This window comes from Poecilia reticulata, linkage group LG15 (assembly GCF_000633615.1).
Source record: "Poecilia reticulata strain Guanapo linkage group LG15, Guppy_female_1.0+MT, whole genome shotgun sequence".
Taxonomy (NCBI): domain Eukaryota; kingdom Metazoa; phylum Chordata; class Actinopteri; order Cyprinodontiformes; family Poeciliidae; genus Poecilia; species Poecilia reticulata.
The window spans coordinates 11,398,788-11,417,920 of record NC_024345.1 but is presented as its reverse complement, the minus strand read 5'-3'; the positions used below and the strand labels follow the sequence as shown (position 1 = coordinate 11,417,920).

The window sequence follows — 19,133 nt, the reverse complement described above, 5'->3', positions numbered from 1 at the left end:
AAAGATTTGCTCTGAATACTCCTTCTACCAATGACACGGTGATTTTTGTTTGCTCGTGCACCATCTAAGGTTTTTAGTTAAACACTGTATGAAGTTTAAAATTTTTTTTGAGATTTAAAAATGAAAATTCAGTGAACCTACAACAGTTTTACACTTTACAACTGTTAAGTTTTTTTTTTTACTGAACTGTTTAAAACATTAGTTTCTAAAAACTCTAAGGGCCTAGGGTCACATCAGTCAAACAAAATAATTCAAACAGACCACATAAAAAATGCAAAAAAGGAAAAAAAAAAAAAAATTACCATTCAATTTAAAGAGAGGGAAACTGGCCCCTGCAGTCACAAACTGAAGGATAACCTCACCACAGAGAGCTGGAGTTCACTCAGAGTGCAAAGAAAGACTCATGGGAGTGAACAGAGCTAGAGTGTTTCTCAAAACCAATCCGACGACCCTAAGAACATGTTATCCGTCACGGCGACGCGGACGCTGTCCAGGGGGCTCGATGTTATCAAAACAATCTCCGGGCTCACAGACAGAAAACAGGTGAGAAGCAGAACCGACTGTTTGCCGACAGACAGACAGGGAGGGAGGAAGGGATCCATTTGGACTCCATGGATCATTTGTGACGTGTTTGCAGTGTTCTCTGGTCCTCGGTGGTTTACAAGAATGAGGCGAGGGGTAAGGGATTTGATAAGAAGGGTTGTTTTTTTCATTTAAAAAAAAAAAAAAAAAAAACATTATTCAGTTTCATTCAGGCCGCAGGGTCGCCGCCACTCCTGACCTCGTTCGTGGATCCACTTGTTCGATACTGGAAGACAGAAAAATATAATCTTGAGAATATTCTCTTGCTTTATTCTCTCAAACGTTTACATACTCTGGTGTTTTTCTCATTAGCTAATGTACTACAAAAAAGTTTCAACCCATTTTTGGGGGATTTTATGTGAAAGAGGGTGCAAAACAGTAGATTAAATGAAAAGCTAGCACTGAAATTCAACCTGAACACATCATTCCCACTGTGAAACATAGTGGTGGCAGCATCATGCTATGGGGAAAACAGGACTCTCCTGGACAAAAACCACTTCTAGAAGGACAGCAATTTTAAATATAACGCCAGTACTTCAATGAAATAGTTTAGAAAAAATATATATTCATATGGTAGAATGGCCTAGTCAACGTTCAGACCTAAATCCAAATGATAGTCTCATGCAAAACTTAAACTTCTGTTTACAGATTCTAATTATCCAACTGGTCTGAATTTGAAGTATTTAGCCAAAACAAAGAAGCATTCCCCCAAATGATTGCATCTTTTACTGTAGCGCACCTGGTAAGATTTTTAATTGTAGCACAAATTCTTTCGGGTTCATTATTACCCACTAGCTTTTTTTCAATTGGTCTCATAAAATCCCAACAAAACACATTAAATTTAAAAGTGATAAAATGTGGGAAGGTGCAGAAAAGTTAAAGCAGTGTAACTATTTCAGCAAAGCAGCACCCCATATATACATTTACAGTTCATACATGTGTAATTAATACAATGCTAAGGACTCGAATGAAGAAGCAGAAAATCCAAGCTTGACGTCTGAAGTTATCCACTGAGGCTAATCCTGTGTGTCTTAATGTCGAGCCAAGGTTGAACTCCGAAAGAGGAACTCACCCCACTTGTTGCCCACTAACACCGGACAGGCTGCATGCCGGGTGCTATAGTCTCCTTCCCCGCTGGCAAAAAGATTGTACCAGAACACAGCGGTACCCTGCAATCAATGGTAGATGTTAGCGGTAACTCTCCATTCGTACGAATCTGACTTAGCATGGTTTCATCCCACACATCAACTCTCAATTAAAAAAAAAAAAAAACAGCTATTATTATCTACATAATTTAGAAAGAACCATCTTATAGATCAATGCATGCTACAAATCTCAACGCCATTTAGTGTTCATTACATCTGAATGTCTAAAATTGTTTGGACAAACATATGCGGTGTTTTATTATCCAGCTAAATCGATTATGTTACAAGTAAATGAAGTGTTAGTGTGCCATTACCTTTTTAGGCCAAACAGCTGCACCTACATCTGGGAATACTGTGGCGCCCCCTGCAGTCACATCGCTCATCTGCAACAGATAAAGGAAAGGAAAAAAAATAAGCTGCTGACAGGTTTGTTGGCCCAACATCGTTCTCCAGTCCCACTGGGTGATCCGGAGGTGCTCCTGCATTAGAGCGGTCAGAGCAATGTTTATTTATGAATTACATATGTGGACATAAGGTCAATACTATTATTATTTTAACTATTTGATATTTGAGAAATTATTTCTAAGCTACAGTCAACTACTAGTGCTAGTGACTAAGTTTTGCTGTTTCATCAAGATTGTTTATCAGATATTTGCTCATTAGGCTTTGTACATTTTGAGAGATATTTGCTCATTAGGCTTTGTACATTTTGAGAGACAAATGGTTTGTTCCAATCAGAAATTAATTCAAGTCCCATACTTACCTTTTTTTTTTTTTTTTTACATATTTATAGACTTATTCAGAAAATCTATTAAATTTAATGCATATTTGTTAGTTAATTGAAAGAAACGCTGCCAATATTCCAACTGTGAACTACCAATTTAATATTTGGAAATGTTTCTCTAATGCATATCTGCAACGCACCAATGAATATTATCACATAAATTATTTTATTGTTCATTAATTATTTCAGTCGCCTAAACATTAATAGGTGATTGACACCCTACTAAAAGTGCATGCTTGCACTTTTCATACTATTGAGAACAAATAATTTATTTCACATCACATTTGATCACCTTAAGACTTCAAACAAGCATCATAATAATCAAAAATAGACATACACCACATTGCTGGCACATTATTCATAGAAGTGAAAAAAAAACCAACAAAAAAACCCACATGTATATATGACAACCGGAGTTTTTAGCAAAAGCCACTGGTTAACTTAAAGCCAGCCCTGGTCTTTGTATGCGTTTACTTACATAAAAAAGCCACGTTGCAATACGATTTCCAGTTCCCAGTTCTTTAAATGCATCTGGCTCATCTTTCTGTGGAATTGTCGCACACCAGATGTAATGTCATGTCATGTCAACGCGACTGTTCGCAAACAGAAAATCAACTCTCAACAATTAAAAAGCTTACCCTTCCGAAGTCAAAGTGAGGTTCATACTGCCCTCCAACACCGTAATTTGCAACCTATGAAATCAAAGAAAAACAACAAGTCACTTAAATCATCCACATGCAGAAATAAGCAAATAATCATGTGGGGGAAAAAATAAAAATGAAAAATCAGGAAACCTTTTTAAATATTCACTTTTTTATTATTATTATTTTGGGTTTTACCTGGAGTTCTTCTGCTGTGTCCATTTCCAGACCTGTAATGTCTTCAATTCTCTCATTGATCCTTTCAATCACAGGATCCTCGTAGCCAGTGAGCCAAGCACTGCAACAATGGAGGCAGAGCAATTTAGATAGAGGACGTTTTTTTTTTTGTCGTGAGATACACATTTGTCCACTAGCAGTAGAAACTTCTTCAGTAAAAGCAACAAATTCATGCCATGCTTGAAAACATGCATGGGAAAAAAAAAAATAAAGAAAGCACATGTGAATAAACTAGAAACATGGAAAGAGCCCAAGGATCTCCAGTCAGCTCAGGGTGCAGGTTTGTGCATTTTTGCAGTGTGGTTGAGCACCACAGAGAACAGATTTTTAGGATTACGCTATTCTAAATATACACTGCTAAAAAAAATAGAGGGAACACTTAAACAACACAATATAACTCCAAGTAAATCAAACTTCTGTGARATCAAACTGTCCACTTAGGAAGCAACACTGATAGACAACGGGGACCCTCGTCGGGTCAATCGGGTCAATATATATATATTAATGTTAAGTTCAGTGTCTTAAATGAAAATTTTAAATGGTTGTTTTTATGGAAGAAGCAGCAAAATCCCATAATGTCCACATCAAACCAGCCATGCTAGTAACAATGGAGTTTCCACAACAATAAATTCCAGCTCCTAAAATAAAGATTTGTTTTCAGACATGAAAAACGGCATTCCCGTTTGGAAGGGATGGATTTAAGCAAGTCACGTCTGACGAAAAAAAAAAAAAAAAAGCCTTCCATCCGTTCCTCTGGCTCATCGCTCACCGATGGCGTGCCGAGTCACACGTAATGCGCAGAAAAACCATCAAAGTGACGCCACACCCTCACATCCATGTGTGCTGACATTAACTATCAGGAGCAGTAAAACCAAAGTGATGTGGGGGTTTGAGTTGGCTGCTGGGCCTGCTATATTTAGGTCTGGATACAAATTTCAGAAAACATCACTAAAATAGTTTAGACGAGATAACTAGCATTTAGATTTGTAATTGAGCATTTCATGTAATCCAATCCATGGCCTTGAAAAATGACTTCATCTCTGGTGCTAATAGTGAAGCTTAATAGTGAAGCTAACAAAAAATGAAAAACTAAAATAAATAAAAAACTGCACAGCTGCACCACCGCAGCCATGGTTGGCTAAAAGGCAAGGAATAAGAGTTCAATGAATCATCCACAGGGTTTAATTATCTTGGCTTAAACAAATTGTTTGCACCAATAATAATTAAAACCCTTTTATTGTTAGTTTTCCATCTAATTATTTGCAATTTCCCTGCGCAAGGTCAAATAAAGCCAGCCATTAGACAATGACAAAGCAGGCGCTGGATGAGGAACTGCTGACCTGTGACCCCTTACCTCTTGGAGACTCTGTATAGGGCTGTGGTAAGTTTCCCCGTTTGAGGGTCATGCACCGTGGCTCGCCTTAGCTATGGCAGTTCCAGAGGACACAAAGAAGTAGAGGAAATAAAAACGGGAAGAGGAAGAAAAAAAAAAAAAAGAGGACAGACAGAGCAGGATGGATGAAATGGAAAGAGAGAGAGAAGAAAAGCAGATGGAGTCACTGGTTCTTGATGTTATTAAAAAGAAAAAGCAGCAGAGTGTTCCATGAGGCAGTACTGGACTTCTAGATGTTATTTACAATAATCATGTTGATCATTTATTCATCGGCTGCCTGTGATGAACCTCATGTGGGACAAAGCAACTATGTTAATACAAACTAGCAGAAACGGTAACACATTTTCCTCTCCGGTCAGCATGTTGTGTTACCTTTCTGAAGCAGACCCCTGAGCTGGAGAGCGCCCCAATAGTTTAAAATGAACGACTTTAGCTAGCAGCACTGATACAACTTGATACGATTTCTTTGTCAATCAGTAATGGTCCACTGATACATTTGAGGTGCCTTGCAAAAAGTATTGAAACTTCTTGAACTTTCCCAGTTTTGTCTCACGTTACAATCGTAAACCTTTGTGTGTCTTATTGGGATTTTATGTAGCAAACCAACACACACACTACAGCATATTTGAGAGGGTGAAAGGAAAGGGATTCAAGGTTTTAAACTTTAAACAAAATTCTGAGAAGTGTGGCATGCCTAATATTCACACCCTTTAAGTGAATCCCGAAATTAAGTTGTGTAAAGGTAGTGCAAACACATGCCTTCTCAAGTCATCCAATTATTAAACAGCATTATTAAACAGCAGTCTATGTGTTGTTTAATATACATATAAATACAATTGGTGACCTGTAACCTGGTCAGAGTTGATGGTAAGACAGATAGAGTCCACTCCTGAGAAAAAAAACATGATAGAAACTCCAAAAAACTTGAGTGGACTTAAACATAAGAGCCAGAGTTGCAATTAAATTGTGTATTTTAAAGTGCTTGTGTCAAAATGGACTAGCTAAGAAGAGTACAGACCGAAATTCATTAAGAACTTGTGACTGTTCAGACTCTCCATTCATCTTGATTATTTTGCAAAAATAAATAAAAAATAGACAAAAACATTCCAGATGACCACAACTAGTGGAGACACATCCCATAAGGCTGTATTTGTAAAAAGAATAGAAAATCCTGCGTTATTTTTGTTCCACTTAGCAATTTTGTTTTTTTGTGTTGGTCTAGCACTTAATAATCCAATAAAATACTCTCAGGTTTAGGGTTATGATGACAAATAAAAGGGGCAAGAAATCATTTTACAAGGCACTGCTGTATAAATGTTTTCTCATTCCGCGTTCAGCTCAAGAGCCTTTGACCTTTAACGAGGCAGCAAAGTGGAGCTCTGGACAGGCCAAAGAAGAAATCGGATGTTTTTTCGAGGGAAGGAAAAATTCCCCCAAAGCTCTCTCCTGCGACCTTCCGTCTTACCTTTTGCTGATCCTGTAATGGGCCGTCTCCAGAACTCCAGTGACGGGGTTGGAGATGGTTGCCCTGCGCAGCTGTGAAGCCAGGGACATGATTTAACCCCCAACACAGAGGCAGACAAGCATCTTTCGCGGATGCTTGTCTAACCCGTCAATCCGGCCTCGTGACTTTAAGCTGCCACCCCTCAACATCTAAAATCACAAACACGCCGCTGAACAAACGCTCCTCTGCTCAGAGAGTTACTCACTCGTGGTTTTGCCAGTTGCTTGACTTTCTCAATTTCTGCGTCGGAGATGATGTCAAGGTAGCGAACGATGTAGGGGCGGTCCCACTCGTCTTGCTGTTTGACCGGCGCCAGCACAAACCTGGGGTGGCGATTGTTGTCGTGGTATCGACAGAACAGCCGGCTCTGTCTGCGCGGGGTCTGGTGGCGAGATTGGGAATTAAACCGGCGTGGCAGATAAAAGCGAGACGCCGTCTCGTTATTTCTGCTGCTTTTCTTCCTCACCATCTTGAGACCCTCCCCTCGACAAAGCATCTCATACTTCTTCCTCTCTGGGATCAGAGGGAAGGAGTTCTTTTGCTTCTTTTTCTTCTTCTTTTCGCTCGTGTCTCTCTTGCCACGCTCCTCTTGTGTCCGAGCCGTTTCCTCTGCGGCTTTTCTCTGTTTCTCCAGCTGGAACTCGAAGTACTTCACGTTGCCCTTGGCACGCTGGTGCTCCGGGTCTGAAATTGTGGCCGAAAAACGACAGCGATGATGATGCTGTCACCGTAAGCACTTCACTGGATTTAATTCAATGCCCCGTTGACGGCAACTTACCCAGTTTGAGCAGCCTCAAGGTGTACTCCAGCGCTCGCTCTATTTCCCCCTGCTGGTAGATGGCATAACTCAGGTAGTCCAGAACCGTCACCTTGTCTATGGTGGACTCCTCTCCCTCGTCGAGCTGTTTCAGGGCCTGTGCCATCCACAGCTCCGTGTGGTAATAATCGGCGTCCGAGTAGGCTATTTTACCCAGCTCGTAACAGTCCTCCACTGTCATCTGGCTCTTGTGCTTCACGCCTGGTGAGCAAATAAAAGCACAACAATGACGCTGGGGCGCAAGAAAAAAAAAACACACTGGGTGCTGTTTAAACAACAAATAAACTACCAAGAAAAAGAAAAAACGTTGAGCCCGGTGCTAAATGTGACCGTTTACTGAGGCAACAGATTTTACCAGGAAGGTTTCCAGTGGAGATGGTGTTGGCGTCGAGCTTGTAGGTGTCTTGTAACCGGAGAAGAGCTTTAGCCGCTCCAGTCTGGTCCTCCTCTGTGGGGAAGTACTGCCTCTGGATGGTCAGGTTGGAGATAAATCCTGCAAGAATCGCAAACATCAGTATTCTAGAGGCGTATGAATTCAACAGCAACTGACTAAATGGAAAGATTGAATTTTTCTTATTTTTCCCAAAGTGAGAACATGCAACTGAACCAACAGGTACATTTTGTTTGACAGATCTTTAAAGAAAGTTTCAATAAATGTGGACGGCTCAAATCTGAACTTTTCACACTAGAATTTGTCAATTGCAATGTTAACATGAGAGCCAACTGTGAATGCCAGCACTTCTCAGTTGTCCATACCATCAGTGGTGTCACTAAGTACAAGACTCTCCAGGTCCCCCCACTCTGTGTTCAGCCTCTTCATCAGTTTGAAGGCATTGACGGGATGACCCAAAAACCCTTCTGGGTCTTGTGTGGCTGTTGCTGTCAAGGAATCCAACTTGTCGGCCCACCTGCCATTAAAACGACAGCACAGATCAAGAGTACTGAAACGATGGGATTTTGCACCAGAGCTGTTCTAAAAACGCACAACCGTTTCTGAACTTAGCAATAAAAGCAACATAGAGTTCAAGGCGACACATGACGGAGCAAATATTCCTCAAAATTGGCTTTAATCTCTAGTTTGTTATACTGATTTTTTCAGGGTGAGTTTTGTTTTCAAGAGATTCGTTGGAATCTTCTTATTCAGTCAGAAAAAAAATGTTTGTTTAATTGTTGGATGCAAATCAAAGCTCTTGCTCATCTCATAGCATCTCATCCTCTTGGAATTTAGCTATTTTTTTCTTTGTCGTTGAGGTTTTGCACCTGTGAGTCCTTGTTGAATGTGTTTGACATGCAACAAAACAAACCGTACGAAGCACACCGACACTGAAAGACGGCTTAAAGCTATCGGTAAATGTATCTGGTGATGATGGAGACTTTGTGCCCTGTCACTTGAGAACTTTTCTGTTTTTAACTGTCCTGTACAGATTGAACATTTCGATTCGATTCTCACCGCTTAACCCGCTCCAGTTTGCTCTCCTCCGCTCTGATGTAATCCTTCAGAGACGTGACGAGGTCCTTTTCAGTGTACAACAGATCTGTCATCTGGCCTGAGTGGCAACAAATCAGAAGAACAGGCTACACACTGCATCACTGATATCATCTTTTCATGATTTGAAAAGTTTGCAATGCTTCACCGTTTGCTTCTGGACTCGGTTAAATTGAATGATCACAGGGCTCAGTTTTACACGGTGTGTGTGCTGTACCTATGGAGGTGAAGAAATCATTGTGGGCTGAGAGTGACTGCAGGCAGCTCAGCAGCAACAAACACCAACATGGCAGCTCCATTCTGAAAGAGAACGGGATATGTCCTTTTGATGAATTCGACTGAATCACAACCAGACTGACGGGAAAAAAAAGCAACTTGTAATTATCGCTTTTTTATATTATCTAAAAATTCTTTATCAAAGTTGATTCCTGATGTGCAGATTACAGATTTTCACTCAATCAGGCACGAGAAACTTTTTGTTTTCTGTCAAAAATAGCTTTTCTTTCTGTGTTTTAGACTATTGTTTTTCCTACTTGTTGTTAAAGTTTTTTTCATTTTTCTGAAGTAATTATCTCAACATTAAGGTAAAAATCCTAAAGAAAATACAAGTTTTTCAGTGGGAATGAGCTGAATATTAAAATGAGAATGACAACTGAAACTCACATTTTGATGCACAAAACAGTCAAACAGTTAAACCAGAAACGCTTCCGTTTCACCCTAAAAACAGAAGCGTTTGTTCAGCCCCACAACCATGTCGGAGACACCAAAATAAGTCTGTGGTGGGTGCCGACAAGTCTGGTTTTGGCTTTAGATTTTGGACAAGGTTTCAATCCAAAATGTCACTGTGCCTGTGAAGGATGCAGCTGCATTTTCTCTTTAAAAACCCACATTTAACAGAAAGGGAACACATAAAAGATTGGAGGGAAGAATTACAAATTTACACAATAAAATCAACATGTATGACAAAAGGTTAGATGCTGAGCTACAGATCTAAACTTAAACCCAGAAAGAGACTACATTCTTTTTTATATGTACATTGTCCTTTAGACGTTTCAGTCAAGTAAGAAGTAAAGTCACCAGTCTATTGAGAGAGCAAAGAGTGACACACCCAACACACACACTTGCACCTTTGGGCTATTTGTGAGGGCAAATGAGTGAAGGAGAACCCACAGAGGCATGCGAAAGGCTTAGAACAACACAGACAGTCTGCACAGTTGAGGTTTGCACTGTGCAAGGTCCTAACTAAGGACCAATGACACTGGCAACCGCTGTGCCAGCTACTTTGAAGATAAAGTGTGATCATTTCTGTGTAGCTCTGCTGAGAATCAAACTGGAAGTAGAGTGCAGGTTCAGACAGGCTCTGACTTTGCCCTCATTTGAAAAAAAAATCTAATGAATTGTGGGTTTTTAATTTAGGTCAGCAGCATGCTGCAACGACAAACTAAAAAATGCATTCAAACAGCTCCCATTATTCAAAACTGGCAACACGCATAGAGAAAGTATTACTGAAAACTAATAATGGTTATTACCCCCAAAACACCAGAAACAAGAAATGGGTGAATCTTTTCATAACTTTGGGAAGTTATGTAGAGACTCTCCTCTGACACAGCAAATTTATTTTCCGGCCACTTTTTTCTATTCTTTCTAACATGTTCTCCACTTCTGCTTTTGAAAGAAAAACACCACATCAACGGATTGTGAGCAACAGTTCTTTGTCTATATTATTTGGCATTTTGTGAAGTGCAAAATCAGATTAATAAAACAAAAAAAGAATCTATTTTATGAAGTGACTAATAAGAAACAAACACTGATGAGCACAAGATGAGCACTTCAAGTAACTTCCTGTATTTTTTTGGCCTACAATATGCAAAACAAATCTACTAGAGTGAAAAAATTATTATACAGTTCACTGTCAGCCTTAGATGTTAACTTATACTATATTTCATTAGTCATAAAATAATTGCAGTGCATTTGAAAATGCGCTGCAATTTTAAATTAAAAAAAACATTTTGTTTTCAGTTCTGCTCCAATAATCTGTAACCAAGCAACTAAGTCAGTAAATACATTAATAAATATGCTCAAAAAATATTCATTCAGAAAAATATTTTTAAAAATCCTAACAATGGATGTTTCTCCAAATTTAACTGTCCATGCCTAAATTTTAAAAAAAATCTGTAGATTTTAACACATTTATTATACAACCAAATATAATCTAAAGTTGTATAAAATTCATATTGATCATTCCATTCATATATTTCATCCAGCAGTTACTAATGTATAATCCACCAAAATTACAATATTTCACACCAGAAACTGTATAGTACACAATAAATAAAAGGCATACTTTTAAATTGCCAATTGTTGATCAGCAACCTCAACAAATATATTATTTTCGTACCTCACTGCTCTACGAATACTGATAAAATATTTTTTTGCTGCATGTCTTTTAATCCAAGGTGTTTTTAATCGTGGCAGAGAAACTTCCTTACAAATATCTCGTTTTACTTTTACTCTATAGTCATGCTGTAAAAAAAAAAAAGAAAAAAAGAGGCAAAGGATGGAAAAGGATAGGACTGCCACGTCTTCGCTCCTCCCCTCCGTGGAAACTCGTGTGCGGACTAATATCCCTCCGATGGAGTCTTACCTGCTCAAAGCCAAACTGCAATCTAAAAACTAACAAGAATCACTGGTTCACGGTCAATCTGTGCTGTAGAGATTAATTGATTTATTTAAGCAAGATGCTTCACTGCTAGTATTTATTTATTATGTTATTTTATTTTGTTGTTAAATATTTTCCATTTTGACAGCACCAATGATGTACTTCCACTCTAGTATGCCGCGTTGTAGAAAATGTATAGATTTTTTTTTTTAATTCAAATAAAACAATGCAAAGTGAAGGCAGCAGTAGCATCCCACGCTACATTGCACAGGAATGCCATAACTAAGCCAACGACGTGTGGGCAGAACTACGCATGCTTTTCTTTTGTCTCCTGTTTGCCAGGTTGTTATTTTTGCATCCATTTTAGCTCCTTCCGGCTATTATTGCAAATCTCTAGGGGACTTAGCTTTCAGTTAAATATTTAACGCCGCGTGCTAACACTAGTCTGGATAAATAACGCAGCCTTTAACTGTGAACTAGAGAATAACTATATAATGTGCGTACAGGCCTTTTTTTCCCGTCTCTCATCTGACCTAAGAGGCTGTACCTTATCTGTAGGCTGTATTTACCTCGTCCAGAGCATCCCGGAGCTAGCAGAAGAGCCGTGTCCTCAGCCGCTGTGTCCTCTGAAGTAAGTCTCACTTCCTCGGGAAGGACTCGCTGAATTAACGGGGGGGGAATAAGATCCTCCTCTCTGTGATGTTCCTGTGAACTGTTGGCTATCTGGACGCCGGGGCTGGATCTGTGGGAGTCTCGGCCTGAGTGCTACGTGCAGGCTCACATGCGTACAGTTTTGTGATAATTTTTTCGGGGGGGGGATAGAACAGGGGGTGTCCTGTGTAAAACGATGGGGAAGTTGTAGTTTTTTTAGCTTAAATCCACAGTGACACGACCGCAAAAGGTTTTTGTTGAGTGCAGTCTCCTAACTAACGCCACGCTTCTGCCACGTATTAAAAACGTGTGGGGAGGCAGGAGTGATCGTGAAAGTACGGTTTTCACACCTAAAAGGGGATTTAAGATGAAGTTTTCTACTCATTACATTTTCACGGAGGTTGTGTGAAGTTTGGAATATGAAACTTTGGCAAACTTTTACCCTGTTTTCACCTGCAGCCTCTGCTTCTCACATACTAGAACATTCCTTCCTTCCAGTGTCTGGAATGCTGCTTAAATTCAGTAGGGTGGAGCCAAGAGCAGCTGTGTGTGATAAACTGATTACTCTCATTTCTTAGTGCACTTTGTATTAGTTATACGCCTACTACATTCTACACAGGCATGTAAATGTTTACTAACCATAATATACAGTGGCCGTTTTTGCTGAAAGAGTTTATCTCATCTTAAGACAGTGTATTATGCTACGTTCGAATAGAATCTCGGCTTATGGTCTTTCTTCACAAGAAAGACCACAAATTTTGGAGTGCAGTTTGGACATGCAGTCCAAAAATGGAGTAAAAGTTTTTTGGACTGCACTGGACACTGCAGTCCAAAAATACTGGACGGTGCCCTGTGATGGACTGAAGACCTGTCCAGGCTGAACCCTTCGTCTTACCAAGTGACATCTGGAGCACCAGCCCCAAGAAGCAATCCTGCAAGGATAAGCAGCTACAGACAAAGATGGATGGACAGATGGATTGTGGTGTTTATTGAGATAAAAAAATAAAATAAAAATGACATCCCCTGGGGTGCTGTGGTGGCACAGCGGCATAGTACAACCCATGTATTGAGGCCTTAGTCCTCATGCCAGTGGTCGCAGGCTTGATTCCCAGACTGGTGACATCTGCCACATGTCTTCCCCCTCTCTCCTAACCCTCCTTCCTGTCAAACTACCTTCAAATAAAGGCCACTAGAGCAAACAAAACCTTAAAAAAAGACACCCCCTTCCAAAATACAGTGGTCTTAAACTCACCTTAGCTTATCTTTTTAACCATTAGCCTGGAATGGGTCTGGATGGAGCTAGCATGTTTCCCCTTTGTGGGTTAGGTTGATTTGTAGGGCTGCAACAATAAATCAGCCCTGACTTCCTTAAGTTTGGGGGATCGGTGATCAACCGATACATACATGATTTTAACCACCAATGTTATTTACCTCAGAAAAGGAGGCAAATAAGGATATGCACCTCAAAACCCTGTTGGTTAGAGCCTCTCCATGTGTTTTGTTTCGGGGTAGTCAGTTTAGTTCAGAAAGATTTTTAATGTTGCATTCCCCGAGTCAAGTCACTCATGTATAGACATCATCAGAGGCCTATTTTCAGACTTACTTGGAATCAAGGTCCCAGCTCTTAAGAATGAGTGGAGAGGCACAGAATCCACATTAAAGTCCAGTGTCCATTAAAATCAGTGATAGTTTCCCCCTTCACGCAAACCACCTTTTTGACTGCGCCCTTGTGGACAGAGAGCCATATGAAAAACTGACACATTTAAAGCACTATGAAAACAGAAATCTGTGCAATAATATTTGGTGTTGAAATCCAGAACCAAAAGAGATTCATGTGTAATTATTTTTATACTCTCTTTCAAAATCAGTAGGCCCTCATGATATTCACTGTCAATTTGCTTTTTTCTAATTTTATAGAAAGATTACGCAGCTGATTAAAAAAAAAAAAAAAATCTTTCAATGTTTTTCCTTTCAGCTGCCACTAGATGTCACCCACGAAGAGCTGGCAGATTAGAGTTCTGTGTTTCTGTAGCAAGGATCCACCAGGGTCTCCTATTGCTGAGGCGCGCCCTTTAAAAGAAACATCAAGGTTTGGTGATGCACTAACAATATAGAAAATGTGTAGATTATTTATTGTGCATTTCAAAGGCTTTGGATCAGAGCTTTGTTTTGCATGTGGGTGTGTGTGTTTTCCCCCTTAGAGTGTTTTCTTTTCTGTGGAGCTTATTGGATGACTTCATGTATTAACTGTGCTAATCAAATAAACTTGACATACATAGAGGTCCTTCTTAACCACTCGGGTTTAAATAGCTGGGTGAGAGAGTGCATTGAACAGAATTAATGCTAGTTAGGTTGCTGGTTCAGTTTTAAATATGTTTAAGTTGGCAGTCCTATTAGCAGGTAAAGCAAACTATGTTTGTTCTGCTTCTGCTTTTTTTTTTTTATAATGTATGTTTTGTTGACATGTGTTTGATTTGGTTTCATGCCAAGATGAACAAAATTACACTTTCACTCCCGAGGCTTGTCTGCACTGTATCTGTTACAAATGCTGTTCAGTGTTGAAGGGAGCCACTACATGAAGTGAAATTTTTTTAGAAAAAAAAGTGTTTTCATAAAGGCTTTGAGATGGAGGTCCCATTTTATTGTGTTTTATTGTTACTCTCTTTTCCCCACCTCTGACCTGCCAAACTGTTTGTGCCTTATGTAGGATTTACTGTAAGACCCCCACAATATTAGTTTGTTGTCTGAACCTCATCTTTTGATCTATTTTCAAGCCTGTGGGTGGTTTACATCTGCTTTACTATGTCTGCTAGACGGATTGAATTAAACTCAAAGCAGCTGGTGATTTTCCTTTTACTGCCATTGACTCGTGACACAAAGACTGTACATTTAGCACCTTATGTTCTGTTAATAAATAACTATATGGCTATTGCTTACAGTGCTTATGTTTTTAATTATCTCTCAATCACTAATTAATGCTGCTTTGAATTTTTATTACTGAAGTGGTTAAAGTCGCTAGTTCCCATTTACAGTGTGACTACTCTATCACTGAGCCATGTACTATGTGTTTAATAGTTTAAAGTCGTTTTATATTTTATTCTCTGATTGTATTGTGTTTGCTATTACTTCACATTTTACAACAATTGCTTTAATTTTTGTTTTCCTGCGCTTACTATTAAAGGTTTAGCTTTTTGTGTCTGGTGTTTTCCTCACTAAGTGACTTTGCTGGTTCAGTTCTTCTCATTTTGTCGTCTGTCTGTTCCCCACAGTCCCTACCAGAAAGACTGCACAAAAATCGACTGATTAATATCATGTTGTATTTTTTTTTTCTTTAACAGTATTTTTGCAAGGTTTGTTTCTTTCTAGTTATTTATATTATTTTAATAATTTATCACCATTCTAGACCTTTTGAAAGCGTGTCTTGTTTCTAGTTTACTTCCTTTTTGCATGTTCTGTCCACATTCACTTTTCAAAGTATTTTCAAGACTTAAAACCAGATATAAAAATACTAATAAAAGCGTATAAATGTACATTTTTAAAAATTACAATATCAATTTACTGAAAAAGGAAAAGAAAAGAAAACAAAGAATAAGTGAGGCTAAAGAACAGAACTGCTAAAAAACTACAAAAATGAAAACAAATTCAATTTTGATCAAAAATAACCAGTGGGTGTTATTATTACTGAGCTATTATATTCAGAGGGTCAACATGTATTCTTTAATTCAACAGTTTTCTTCATAAAAGATGAGTTTAGGCTTCATTATCAAGGTGGTACAATTGTTTTATGTGATTTCCAAGTTAAGTGAATCTCTGTGTTTGCCCGTATTTATTTGTTTTATTCTTGTTATTCTCCCACTTATGAGTAGGTAGGTCATTTTAAGAGATAAATATGATTAATTGCAACTTGTTACGTTTTTAAACCTTAAACTGCCCCCTGCTGAGCTGGGAGCCGCTGGTTTACAATCATACATCAAACAATCAAAATTATTAATAATAATAATAATAAATGTTCCCATATTAATTTAAATAGAGAACCATGTCCAGCCTCATTAATTTAGTTAATTAATGCGCATGACTGATACCTCTCTGCAGCCGGTTGCCATGACAATCTGGATGAATGCGGGAGCCCCTCACGCAATCGTGTGTTTGCCTGAGCTTTAGGGGGCTGACCTTCCCATGTAATTACTGCGTGTTTACCTAAGCAGACCTGACCTATCTAGACAGACACATGTGGCATGGTTGGGTTTTTTTTTTCCAAACTGGTTCTAAAGCTGAAGAAAGAAAGCATTTTTGATTAATTTATTTAGATTAATTGACCTATTCTGGTAAGTTAATTGTTGCTAAATATGCCTATAAAAACATTAGATAGAAATCGTTTATAAGACCATAACTCTCACAACTATCCCCCAGAGCGTGAAACTGCAGGTCAGCATTATATTAGCAAGAAAGTCTTAATGAATTGTTCGACACTTAATGTGTGTGGTTTGATGTTGTGTGTCAGGAAACAAAATATTTCTGCTAGATTCCAGAAAGATGATCTATTCCGACGAAGCCAACTTTTGAATTCGGCCCAGGGAAATGGCCCCTTTAATTACACCGAGACAAACAGAGCGGGGGCAAAGTTCGAGTGAACTCATGATAAAAACGGACGAGGTGAATAGCCGGAGCTCAGACAGCAGCCTGACTTATTACTAAAGGACACGGCGGCAGGAAGATGCGGAAACACATACGGAGATAAATAATTACAATCCTAATTCCGTCATATCGCTCGTAACAATTGGCGCAACTCGTTAGCTGAATAATGAGTTTGTGAGGCGTTACAAATGGTGAGTAAAACGCGTTTCTCTCGTCTATGTTTGTTTTGTTGCTTTAAAATATGTTTTATAATAGGTGCTGTGTAGCTTAGTCTACATTTAGTCGTCTTTTGCGACGTGAAACGATGCCGTTACACATCTTAGAAACAAATTAAACGTATTGTAAGATGATTTTTGACATTATGTAGTTAAATTGGTTTGAACTTCACGAATGATCGATGATCTTCTGTATGATTGATGGACCAGCATTGATTAGCTACACTTAGAGACACCCAGCATGATCTCATGATTACCTGAGTTGTTTTTGTTGTTGACTGTTCCTTGGAGACTGTATTGCTTTCTCGTGCAAATTCCTCATCGAACCCACTATATCTTTACACAACAGATACTTGCAAGCAACCTCTGCACAGAATGACAAGATGTCTGTTAGGCAAAAGGTAAATATCCCGTTTTCTCCTACTACCACATTTCAAACCAGATCTTTACATGCAACGTATAAAAAGGCACATCACTTTTTCTCACTGTCTGACGCTTATCAGGACTAACCTGTGCCTGTTTTAGGTGAGTCAGGATTACCAAACGTATTTGTTAAACTCCAGAAGGATGAGATAAGTATGATGATTTCATCGCTTTGTAAGCTTCTAACTGGGTAATTCGTGGCGTTTGAGTTAAATAAAGATGCTCCTGCGATCATATTTTAAGGCAACACCTCAGACACACTGCTTATTTGTAAGACGTGATGAGCAAAATCAGAATAAATCAGGCGAGATATAAATGTCTTGTCGACTAATACAATTAAATTTCAATGTCTGACTGACAAAGAGGGCAGATTGCAAGCCTGAAAACACCTTCCCAGATGTAAAACGTGAAAGTGTTGGTGTGTTGATGCTAAAAGTACTAAAATCAAATTTGTAACTGAAAAATGTACCTAAATGGTTTACAAACCTGACCAGTCCTGTCAGGAGGAATTGGCCAACATTCCACTGTATTTACAGAATCTCAGGGAAGAATATCCAAAATATCTGAAACAAGACATACAGTTTGAAATGCAAAAGAAGCAAAAATGTAAGCAAAATCCTGGGTTTGAAGAAAAAATACAACTTTAAAAACATTTCTGCATTCAAAATTCTGGCATTTAGTCATTTTTGGTCAAACAAAAGCTGACTTTAAACAGGTACTGTTTAGCCTGATTGAATGGTGAAAATTGAAAGGTTATGTGTCTTTTCAAACATCACCCATAAGCATCTGTTTTCCACTGTTTCTTGATTTTATGTGCAAATCTGGAAATTAGGTTACCGGTAATTCTATAGGATGGCAATTGTGTGCATGCACATAAAAGCCTGTCTGTAAAACTTCCTCATTGCAGTTTAGGGAGATGGAGGACTGGATGGTATGTCTCAGCACTGAAGAATCTTTCATCAGTTCACGCTCTGAAGCCGCTCATTCCCACCTTCTGCTTTGTGGTGGTGATCGTATACGGCCAGGCCGACAAACTCAGGAACTTTGTCGCTGGCATCTTCATCCCGCAGTACCATTACCCGTTCCCTGTTGCTCTCTGCTTCACCCAGGTTAGTAAATGTAACGTCGCTTTCAAAATCAGTCATCCATTCATTAGCAGGAGAATGTGCTCGCGAGGAGTGGTGCACAACAGGCGAGATCATTTGCATACTTGTCTATTTCTACAGAGTAATTTGCGTTCTGACATCATTGTATTTGCCTGTGTTGAACTAACATTTATAGGATTTCCATTTACATAGACATCAGCAGGCAATACATTGCAAAAATAGTTCCACCTCTTGATTAATGGGTTTGTTTTTGCCATGCTACCATCACAAATATCAGTGTATTTTATTGGTATTTTATGTAATAAAGAAAAACATTTTTAATTTAGATGGTATCACAAGCTTTGTCACTCTAGATAGATTGGATTTTTTTTTAAAGTCCTGCCACTAAATTTCAATTGCATTTAAATCTGGACTTTGACTGGACTATTCTAACACATCCCTCCAGCAAAACTATTTCCTTTTTTTTCTATTTTTATGTTTTGGATTGTTGTCCTGCTGAATATCTCTTGCACCTTTTAACAGACTTTTTGCCGTGTCACATTCTTTCCATTTTTAGACAATAGATTAAACTGTCATTACGTTTGCCTACTGATGTTCTCAAAACAAACTAATTTACGCTGAGATTAAATTACAGCATAATTCTTTTTTTTTTTTTGATAGGCGACATATTAAGACAATTCAGTACGCTGGACTTTCTTTGAAGAGTTTAGAGTCGTGCACCACTTTCTTGGTCTTTCGTGTAAAATTCTAAACAAAAACTTAAAGCTAGCACACTAAACACAGAAGCAGTGGCGCAAAAAGTGGGTATGCAGGGTATGCAACGCATAGGGGCGCAGCACCAGAGGGGGCGCCAAA

At 38.8% G+C, this 19,133-nt stretch overlaps 2 protein-coding genes across 5 annotated transcripts in view; one reads left to right on the top strand and one right to left on the bottom strand.

The window, feature by feature from the left end:
- Positions 1-169: 169 nt before the first annotated feature.
- Positions 170-12,909, bottom strand: p4ha1b (prolyl 4-hydroxylase, alpha polypeptide I b). 2 transcript variants are annotated; one of them, XM_008429234.2, is made up of 15 exons: positions 11,818-12,909; positions 8,807-8,889; positions 8,554-8,650; positions 7,860-8,011; positions 7,459-7,596; positions 7,065-7,304; positions 6,753-6,970; positions 6,492-6,668; positions 4,744-4,814; positions 3,351-3,450; positions 3,150-3,203; positions 2,990-3,055; positions 2,042-2,110; positions 1,655-1,751; positions 170-808 (listed from the first exon to the last, which is right to left on the bottom strand). In XM_008429234.2, the coding sequence occupies exons 1-15, from the start codon at positions 11,829-11,831 to the stop codon at positions 738-740; spliced, it is 1,647 nt and encodes a 548-aa protein (XP_008427456.1). In that variant the 5' UTR covers positions 11,832-12,909; the 3' UTR covers positions 170-737. The 2 variants fall into 2 exon arrangements, with proteins under 2 accessions (XP_008427456.1, XP_008427455.1); XM_008429233.2 differs by lacking the exon at positions 4,744-4,814 and adding an exon at positions 6,248-6,318 and having other exon boundaries at positions 11,818-12,908.
- LOC103476715 (uncharacterized) overlaps positions 11,503-19,133 on the top strand; it is a 13,083-nt gene continuing 5,452 nt past the window's right edge. Inside the window, exons 1-4 of one of the 3 annotated variants that reach the window (XM_008429238.2) lie at positions 11,503-11,879; positions 13,875-13,988; positions 17,099-17,150; positions 18,080-18,281. In XM_008429238.2, coding sequence (XP_008427460.1) covers positions 17,125-17,150; positions 18,080-18,281 — 228 coding nt within the window. In that variant the 5' untranslated portion in view covers positions 11,503-11,879; positions 13,875-13,988; positions 17,099-17,124. Of the gene's footprint in view, positions 11,880-13,874; positions 13,989-15,505; positions 16,726-17,098; positions 17,151-18,079; positions 18,282-19,133 lie in introns of those variants that run through there. The other 2 variants (XM_017309109.1, XM_008429237.2) reach the window with 2 other exon arrangements.